We start from the raw sequence: 10,028 nt of genomic DNA, 5'->3' as shown, positions 1-10,028 counted from the left end.
TGTGACATGCTCCCGAAAACTGGTTGACTCTTCCTTAGCGCCAGGTTTTCCACTGGAACTTGTGAGTAATTCTTCAGAGAGACCATTAGAAGGCAGATACGTACTAATTGCAGGGATAGATACCAGGGCTTTTACCATGAGCAACAGCATAAAATGCTAGCTCGTTCGGTAATGGAGCCGTCTCGCCTGCTCCCTCCTTGAAAATCTCTTTGGGCTCCATCACCCCACGATTTTTCATAAATTCTCGTGCCTCCTCAATGGTAACGCAAGCTTTAAAATCTGGTGCTTTACACCCAGTCACTCGTGGATGCGCATCGCCCCTCAGCAACTGTTAGTCTATCGCTAGTTACTACACTGAGATTGAACATACCAGGATGAAAAAATGGTAGGTTGATTGACACGCCCCTTGTAAACAGCATAATACTCCTTATGCTTCTTCTTGTTCTTTCTCTTCTGCCGCAGAGATACCATACTGCAAACCTGCCAGAAAATCTAGACTCCAGAGGGATAAATAAATTCGCAAATTAATTGACGGAACGGTTGAGGGTTTAAGAATGATGTTCAAGATGAGTAAAAGATAAAGTCAAAGAAGCTGAGATGCTTCGAACGGCGACATGAGGCTCAAGCTGTGACACGTGGCCCACAATCTTAAGAATATCAGGCTCGCTGTTTGATCTACCAAGCTCTGGCCACCACGATTGAACAAAGCCCAGGGTACCTTGACCTCAGCCCTTCCGATTCTGCACCACCAAGTGAATTCGAATGCGACCATAAATGATGCATCTAATAACCAGTTTGGAAGAAATCTGTTAGCTGGTTAAATACCAATTTCACGAGGAACAGAGAGTAAATGACCTATATTTTAATTGTGCAAAGCATAGTCATATTGCCCAAAATTAAGGGGAAAAGTGAAAGACGACGACACTGGAGTATGTCGAGGAACTTGGCGGTGGCACAGGTGACAAATCTCATCAAATAATGTCTGATCCACTGATTACTAGTACATTTTGCTAATCAACAAAAGAAAGTCTCAAGAGTTATGCCAAAGAAAAACCAAAAAGGAGTGACCAAGATATTCAAAGAGCCCGCGAGAGCTACTCGACAATCAGTTATTATGAGAACCTTAGCACCCGCAGCCGCAGTGGTTCTCCAGTGAGTCTTCCTCCTCGGACTTCGTCAGGAGGAACGCCCAGTACGGATACATTCCTATTGTCCTTGTCTAAGTTCCCACCGTTGTCCTCCAATCACGCTCACGAAATTTTGGTCAGGTGTGATTGTTGGAATCTCCGTAAAATTGTCTGTGGCTGCACGCTAGAAATTTTCTCATGTGACTTTGTGACTCACAGATCTCTTAATAGCCTGTCGGGAGATACTTCTGAACAGACAAGAATAGACATTTGCCTGCTGGTAAAGTATCATTCATGCTCTTTGTTCGACAGGAAATATCTATACTGTATATCCGAAACACAAGATTCTGATCTCCGCAAGTCTTGCAATATCCACTTCCGTTGCCCCCTCATCGAAGAAGCAGTATCATACCATCACAAATTCGATCAAACAGACCCGCAGAAGCCTTCGTGTTCCGGGTGCTGAACCTCTTAATTATTCCGTCGATCGCGCTACCCCTTTAGCCCGCAACTATTGTAACCAAGAACGAAGTAAGTTGTCTTTTTGAATGGTGTTTAGAGCTGTAGAACAGACCATTAATTCTATAAATACAGATTGTCTCCCCTTCGAGCCGCCTTCCGTTTCAAGACTACGTCACTCGCATCACGATCCGCTTCGTGTGAAGGTCCTCTCTGCGATATTCAATTTAACCGACTTCCTTCACTTTCACGCAATGTGTGAATGGGCTTGCAAGACATACGCAGCTTGTACGCGTACTCCCAAACACATGAATCGAGATCACATTATCTTTTGTACACTCGCAAGAAGCGATGCAAATGACCCATGTGTACCTCCCTCCGGGTTTCTGAGAGATCTCCCGTTGGTTCTCGATGCGCAAGACACGAATATAGCGGGATCCTGTCCTCCCTGTGCTGGAACAACACCGACTAATTCCTCTGACTAGAGTGGCTGCCTTCCCCCCAATCCAGAGAAGCAGATCGCTGGTGAACCTGCTTGCGAGCTACCTCTCCGAGATCCTTAAATGTACTAAATATAGTTAGCTTAGTTAGGCCATAGAAGAGGTAACGCACAATGAATCAATTCCTGAGACTTTGAAGACTTCGAGGTCTAACTTGTTAAGATCGACATTTGGATGCGTTTTGCAGTAGAGATCGAGAACGAGATATAACCGAGAAGAGCGAGGATCACTGCATATATGTGTATAGTAATCTTCTAGAGGTTGAATACCTCGCCATGTAAAGAAAGCGTTGATGATTGCTGGAGGTTTTTGAAAAGGTTGTTCGCGATATTGAAGGATTATCCGCACCGGAGTAGCCTGACTCATTTCGTCCCAGGTGTAAGAAGAGTTGCTTATATAGCTTGTAAAGGCAGTATTATATGAGAGAGATAAAAAAGGTGTATTCCTCGAAGATTCTGAATCACAGACGGGCAGAGACAGGGACAGGGACAGAGACAAGAGAGAGAGAGAGAGAGAGGGGCAGAGGGAGAATTGAGGTCTCACGTGTAGATCACGTAATCGCGCAACAACCATAACGTAATTATTTCACCTCGGACACTTGTTCACGTGATATAAAACTTTAATTAGTTACCCCTTTACAACTAACTAATTGACTTGCTTGGCTTCACCATATGGCTACTAGTCCTAGACACCAACATAGAGGTGCAAGCCTTGTCTAGGTGTCGTACACAGGCTCCGTACGACTGGAGTAAATGAAATTATACATACCTAGCCTGCCTGCCCAAGAGCCCTGCATACACTACAGCGATTAGGAGCCCGTCTTCTACGTACAGGTTTATTATCAGCCTCCTGTGCATATTCTCCATTAGCCATCTGTAAAGAATCATCGCCATTCCTTCGTACGAAGTTCCCATTGGTTTCCTGGTTCAAATCGCCATTGCCTTCTGGTATAGAATCTTCTTCCCTTCGTACGCGCCTAGCCGCACCTCCATGGGGAATATATGTGCTTTTTCTCTTCCTCTGCTGTTTTGCATTGGCAGCCTTTAACTCCATGTTGTCTTGTGTGAGTAAGACATTCTGAACTATGGTTTTTTCATAGTTAAGAAAGATCTTGTCCAGGAATTGATTGGTTGGACTTGAAAGAGGCTCCGTACGATTCTTAATTCGGTTTCGAAACCTTGCTGATTGTCTTTGTGCCTTGGCAATATTCTGAGGTGTTTTTGGAGTCCAGGAGCTTTCAGAGCCATGTGAAGTGGTAGGAGGAGAAGGGGTAGACATTTGCAGTTTTGATAAGACTGCTTGAGGATTGTACGGAATCAACCCAGTAGCTTTGAATCCACTTTGTATAGTTTGCTCAGTAAAGGTGACAAAATGAGCTTCACTATATAAACGCAGAAAATCAAGCTTGTCCACATGATTGATTCCACATTGTATTTGATTCTCAACCTTTTGTCCGTATGATTGCTTCAAAGGGCCAAAACAACTCACATCCAATGGCTGTAAGGGATGTGAGGAGTGAGGAGGCATATAAAGAAGAATAATCTGATTCTCCATGCAAAAGGTATCCAATTCTGGAGTAGCATGACTTCCATGACCGTCCATTATAAGTAATCGATATTGACCCTTCGTACGAGGCCGAGTTTGCTTGTCAAAAACCTCCTTAATCCAAAACAATCCAAGCTCATTGTCTGTCCATCCATTTGGGCTACTCTTCACAATCCAAGTAGAAGGCAGGTCAATTTTATCCTCATACGAAGGAACTGTCTTTCCTTTAAGTATAAACATCGGGTCCAACGCCCATCCCAAAGCATTGATTGTATTGACCACAGTTGACCAAGCTCTGTTTCCAGACTGCAATAACCTTGGACGATCACTTCTATCAGAGCTAGTTATAACCATGCAAGTTGCAATCATTCCCATTGCAAATCCAGTTTCATCCATGTTGTAGGTATCATCCGGCAATATCCCATATTCTTCAGTGATTTCTCGTACGAGGGTAAGCCAGTCTTGCATAATCTTTGGGCTTTCACAAAGAGCGCGTTTGTAGAGGCGCTGTGCTGGTTCATATAAAAATTAACCTGGCTTAACGCTTGGTGATACTCATTTCGTTGACTGACAATTTGGCTCCCTCCCATGTCGGTCCTCCATTTCCACGAGGGTTTGACATCTCCAGGAGCACGGTTGGGTGCAGTTGCGAGAGCCGCATGAATGTCGAAATATGCAGTATCAGGTTTATAATTTTCAATCGCTCGTGCTGCCTCGCCAACATCAAAACACAGTTCTGTGCGACCCTGCATTCCTCCATTGTTTGCTAAAAAAGAAAATCCAACTCGCAATGAGCGTCGAATGCGGGGGGTGGACCGGTACCGCCGCCAGTGGCTGCTGCAAGAACGTGATAAGCGTGACCTAAGCCATAAGATGAAAAGAGAGATTCAGGCCTGGAGCTTTTTAATAACTGCACACATCCTAGGGGGATTCGTCTTGGACACTTAGAACACATTTCGGCTATAGAAATGTGTGTTAAAACCAAGAAAAACAAATTATGTCTCCGTAATAAGGCGATGCCTGAGAAGCCGCAGGATATGGGGTGTTGTTGAAGTGGCACAAACCGAATTTAATTGGCTAACTGAAGAGGCCCAAGTTTCATAATTATTGCTGAGCGTTGACTCATCCAAAACCACTCGACGTGCAGCATTTGCATCGAATGACAACCAATAGCTCCTCCACAAGATTTACGTGCTTGACACAGCCTCGTTAAAATCGCAACTCAGTGGAGCCATAAGGTCGAGTCCATCCAGGGTAGACTCAAAATTTCTTGAAGCCATGTACTAATCAAAATTGAGCAAACAAATCAAACTATTCCCTGCTCTCTTCTCTCTTAAGGCTCAACCTTTTCCCGCAAGGACAAGCAAACTCAAAGATCAAAACACACAATATCTCATCTCGAGTCGATTTCCCAACTTGGCTGATTTGCTGTTTCAGCTCATCAGTAAGCTTCTTGCAAGTGTCGCCTAATCTGGCTTGTGGCTATTCGTCATTCGACTAGCGAAGCCACAAATTCGCTACTTGAGTGTTACTTGTAATGCCGCATTGCATACAGCCAAACCTGTCGGTATGCCAGATCGAGACGTTCCTTGCTTCCCGTACGCTTTTGCCGGAAGGGAGTTTGGATCTCGGTAAGGAGCAGAGGTGGATATCAAGCCCAGCTATTGGAGTAGTAAACTAGTTCCTGAGCGAGAAAGAGCTGAACTTGATCAAGAAAGACAAAGGCGTCAAGACGCGGAAGCTGAGGCGAGAAGCGAAAGAAGGCGGCGTGAAGAAGAGCAACGACATGAATCGGAGGATCGTGAAGCCGAGTTAGAATGTGCCAACAAGGTGTGCAAGACTGCTCTAGGGCACCTTGACGGCAGAGTACTCGCCGAGTCCAACCCTGAGGTGCTGGTAATGAGATCAGTACAGAACTTCGAAGGCTGGCGGATGAAAACTTGATCTTTGTGGGATCGATCTCAATCCTTAAATCGTTGTCGAATCCGCTCGCCTCGTAGATGGTACCCTCTGGGCCGCGAGGCAGACTGGTGTGCCCGGGCATGAGGGCGGGTAAGAAACCGAAGATAGCCAAACCACCGACTTAGGTTAATGCGCACCAGTCTCCCAGGTAAGTTCCCAGAGGTTGCCAAAACATTTGGAGCTGTATAAATGAATGACCCCGTGACTTCCCCGGTGGAAGAAGGTGAGATGCTGAATGTGAAGCGCCGTTTCGCAAACTCGTCATCTACCTTTTCTCCTTTTTCTTGGTCATTGATTTTTGTTCTAGTTTGAGGTACTGCTCTGATGTTATATTTTAATTGACAAATATATTAGTAATTCAACTTCTTAACTCGCTCGTAGCTATAAATTGAGGTCTCTTCCTAAAGTCTGATGCTTCGAGCAGCGACTTTCCACCACCAGACAAAGATATAGTGAGTGCCATGTCTGGTACAGCCCTGCTCTTACAGAAACAGGAGAAGCATTACCCCTCTCCATCCCGAACAACGTGCGAGAGCTACACAAAATATCAGAAGCCTAGAGGGGGAAGTGGGGAAGCAAGGGAAACTTGAGAATCAGTGTGAATAGATGAAATATCTTGTTTGTTGTAAATTTATCGACCTTTCCACAGAGGAACAAAAACGCATGTACGGCAGAAAATCAAACAAGGCATAGTTCCATCACGCTATAATGGTGGCCTGATATTATTCTACCCAACGGTTTGCGTCAGAAGCTGGCGTGACACATAGATAAACTGGACGTCCTGGAGAACGCGCAAGGGCGCGAGATATGCGCAAACGACGGCGGGTGAAAGGGAACTAAATGACAATCGCCAGACAGGTGACCTCCTAAACAGGCTATTGATAACGTAGCGGCATGGATGGCGGATATCAGGAGCGAAAGGAAGAAGGGTGGAGTTTTAAAAGGCAGCTGAGGAAGCTGTTCCTTCAACGAGACGTAACTTCCACGAACCTCGAATATGTATCTACCACCATTTTCGGTCTCAAGCATGTTCTACTAGCGTTCTCTAGATTATTGACTTTCATTTATACAGAATTGATCTTGAACATCAGTAAGAAATACTTAAAATAATTCTGTTATAGTAATAATTTCTTTACAGTGAGGCACACTCACTAATGAGAGGTAGTGAGTGCACTTGGCACGTTTAATTTGGTCTCCACATTGCTCTGGAGTTCTTCTTAGCTTCCCTCTAGCCACCTCCCAATACATTTACACAACTTACTGGTTCCCACCCTTCTTCATTCAACATGCTCCTCAATCATTCTCCCAGTTTGACAGTTATTCTGTATATCCCCTTGTTTAGCTGCCCTCCGGTTTAGGTGTCCTTGTTTACAGGACAGTCTGTTAATATTCCGAGTCTCCTCCGTCACGTTTCTGAAGGACCGCCAAGCCGACAGCGATCTTGCTCGCTTTCTTACTGATAAGAGAGATGGGGACAAGAGGCCTATGGAACTTACGTTTTGCCGGTACGCGAGCCATTTTCTCGGCCTTTACAGCCATTTACTAACAAACCGCTCAAAAGGGAAATGGTATCGCTTGCACGAACCAAGGAGCCGTATCCGATCCCCAAACGAGCCAGAAACTGTGCGGCGAATAAAGTCTATCATAGCTTCACTCGATAACTTGGAGGAATGGGAGTCAGTTTCCTTTCCCAGTCCGCTACAGTCGAATTTGGACTACGTGTACACGATCGATGTCGACGCCGGAACCTTAATAATCACACGATGGGAGAGCCTCGATGGCTTGCTTCAGCCTTTTCCGGGCCAGATACCGTTATCTTGTCTAGATGGATCTCATGGCTTGACATTGGATTCATTAACCCGGGTTCCGGGTGAGATATCAGAGCCCGAGGACGGAGGAGCGCCTGCGACGCCACAAGTCGTACCGAATCAACTTCTTATTCATCCTGGGCCACCCACAACACTGAATGAGCTACAATTCAGGATTTCCCGCGACTTCTGTTTTATATGGCGATTTTTCATTGACGATCCAATGACTTGGCGATATCCCTCTATGGCATTTAACACAATTGCCATTGGCCTTCTGCGAATTGCAGCATGGGATCTTGAAGTATCATCCGACTCTCAAATTCATTATCCGGAAAATAGGGTAAATTTTCCTTACTGGGACGCGCCCCAAACAGATATTTTCTGGTTCCACGGATACCTTGTCGTGCTTCATGGAAATATCAATACAAAAAGCTCGATCTTGGCAGCTATCTCCAAGGCTCAATTCTTCCTTGAGGTTTCCCACAAGGATGCCGCCCATTTAATTATTTTATCACTTCGACATGTTGCATTTGTTGAGGTCTCATCCAAGTCTGTTTTGTGTTCTCAGATTCTTCCCCTCTTTGTCAACACGTCGGCTCGGCATTGTTCCCCAGGGTTTCGATTATTGAGCTACGTTCTGACTTCGTCGTGCTGGAAACCATCACTTGCCCACAGGGAACACCTCGGAGTTGGTTTGCCTTCAGAAACTTTGGATCTCATCCTCGGATCTTGCAGTCCCAAGGGCGCATTGACACTGTCACAATCTTCCTTTATTTTTCAAGAGCAGTATTACTCAACAATTCCGCAGATTCAACATTTGACGCTACGAAGTTTTAAGCACTCCGTGCCCTGCTGTGGGAAGAAGAATAGACTTCGCGGGAACTGGGTTTATTGCCCGTCCTGTTACGCCTGTAGACACACTGAATGTGCCGGTGTGAGATCTGAACCGCAGGCAGATTCTCAGGTTATTTGTTTTGATTGCAAAAACGGCAAGCTTTGCACAGAACTCGTTCCTGGAGGCATCAATCACATAACCCGGCGGTTTTCTGGTGAAGACTGTGAAGTTTCAGTTGCTGGTTCTCCCAAGATACTCCGCATTCGGTTCTGGAAGCCTTCTCATCTTTGCCCAGAACTGCGGTTGCTTGGAAACCTTGTCCCCATTCTACCTCGCTTGATTAATTTTACAATTCGCTTTAATGGCGCATTTGCCGGTGTAGCATACGGGTTGGATGATTCATGATATTCCCTGAGATGAGATATTCTTGAATATGCATAATCAGCTACTAGCAAACAAGCAAATACAAAGTCATCTGCCTCCAATACCCCTTCACCAATGTTACATTTCAACAAGCCTCTTATTCCCATCGTTGTGATGTCTCCATGGCAGCGTGAGCAGCCACTAGCGTGCTGGTGGAGTGTTGTTTTGTCCATATGACGCAGCATCCAATCGATAGTTACGCTATCATTTCGACCATGGAACAAATTCTGCGACGGTTGATTCGGAGGACCCCATGGGATAAGCCGTTCACCCGCAGGCAGGTGAATGTGATACTCGAAAAATTGAAAGTTGCACCCATGAATCAGCATTGCCCGGCACCTGCCAAATTCAGTATTGGCTTGTTCGAGGGCATTCTCAAGCTGCTCCAAAGCAGCTGTGACGGAGTCGGTATCTCTTTTGGCTTCAGCTACGGTGTGATCGACGACACCGCGGTCACCGGGGAACCGACGTTGGATCCGGAGGATGATAAAATCCGCGATATTCCCCTGTCGGTTTTGCTCTGGGGCGACTGTAAAACCATTTGTCGCTGGAAAATAATAGTTGAGAACGCCTGACGCCATCGCCTTAATCGAATCTTCATACAATGCATCCTCCTCGGCGAATCGCACAAGTTCATCGAGGATAGGCAGGGAGAGATAATTCGCCATGGTCGTTTCGAGGGAATGAGAATTTTCGTTGAGCGAAAGGGAGCACTCTCAGCAGTCGCCGGTAAAAGGAAGATAGAATTGAAAGGCAAAGAAGACGCAAAAGTTGTTGCTGGAAAAGAGGAAAATCGAAGTCTAAGGAACTAGAAATCTGAATATCGAGCGCGTTGTTTCTGTATCTAAAGAAGCTCATCTCTGGCAGGAAATGAGCACCCTTTATATCCAAGCTGTGACATTGTTGGCGGCGAGGATGAGAATGAGAGAGCTTAGAGTAAGGGAGAAATTGGCGCCCTCAACATCCATTGAATAGTAAAATTAGAACAGGAAGGCTCCGCATGTTTTTTTCAGAAGAGAGAGCGGCACTGAGGACCAGAAGCACATATTGGCCAGCATGGAGACTCGCTAAAGAAAGCGAACTGCGATTAGCCGCCCGGGATACACTCAAGGTTGACTAGTTAGTAGTCCTCAATCCGGAGAAGAATATAACTGGTCACACCATTCATATCATTTCGAAAAATTGGCCAGAGTTGGGGTGTTGGGGGCAAGGGGCCACGCAGTTCCAGGACGCGCCGAACACTGAATATCCAGCTTCCCATTTTCCAATCAAGGGATCGATGGATAAGACATTGCGGGAAATACCCAGTTTCATACAACCCTTAAGAGGCAATTTCTCGAGTGATAGGCTCCAAAGGACAGAAATGGGG

At 45.7% G+C, this 10,028-nt stretch overlaps 3 protein-coding genes across 3 annotated transcripts; 1 reads left to right on the top strand and 2 right to left on the bottom strand.

The window, feature by feature from the left end:
* Window positions 1-850: 850 nt before the first annotated feature.
* HCAG_01511 (predicted protein) lies at window positions 851-1,790 on the top strand (the record flags this gene model as incomplete). Its single annotated transcript, XM_001544414.1, has 4 exons — window positions 851-929; window positions 1,025-1,152; window positions 1,632-1,658; window positions 1,722-1,790. 4 exons carry the CDS (start codon window positions 851-853, stop codon window positions 1,788-1,790), a joined length of 303 nt encoding a protein of 100 aa, XP_001544464.1.
* A 264-nt stretch (window positions 1,791-2,054) lies between these two features.
* On the bottom strand, window positions 2,055-4,383 carry HCAG_01510 (conserved hypothetical protein; the record flags this gene model as incomplete). Its single annotated transcript, XM_001544413.1, has 5 exons — window positions 2,055-2,154; window positions 2,199-2,385; window positions 2,855-2,876; window positions 2,918-3,937; window positions 4,204-4,383. The coding sequence occupies 5 exons, from the start codon at window positions 4,381-4,383 to the stop codon at window positions 2,055-2,057; spliced, it is 1,509 nt and encodes a 502-aa protein (XP_001544463.1).
* Window positions 4,384-8,224: 3,841 nt separating this feature from the next.
* On the bottom strand, window positions 8,225-9,327 carry HCAG_01509 (predicted protein; the record flags this gene model as incomplete). Its single annotated transcript, XM_001544412.1, has 2 exons — window positions 8,225-8,457; window positions 8,568-9,327. 2 exons carry the CDS (start codon window positions 9,325-9,327, stop codon window positions 8,225-8,227), a joined length of 993 nt encoding a protein of 330 aa, XP_001544462.1.
* Window positions 9,328-10,028: the final 701 nt, after the last annotated feature.

The sequence above is a fragment of the Histoplasma capsulatum genome, genomic scaffold (assembly GCF_000149585.1).
Source record: "Histoplasma capsulatum NAm1 scaffold_1 genomic scaffold, whole genome shotgun sequence".
Taxonomy (NCBI): Eukaryota; Fungi; Ascomycota; class Eurotiomycetes; order Onygenales; family Ajellomycetaceae; genus Histoplasma; species Histoplasma mississippiense.
Note: the sequence above shows the minus strand (reverse complement) of the source record. Positions and strands in the feature narration are given on the sequence as shown.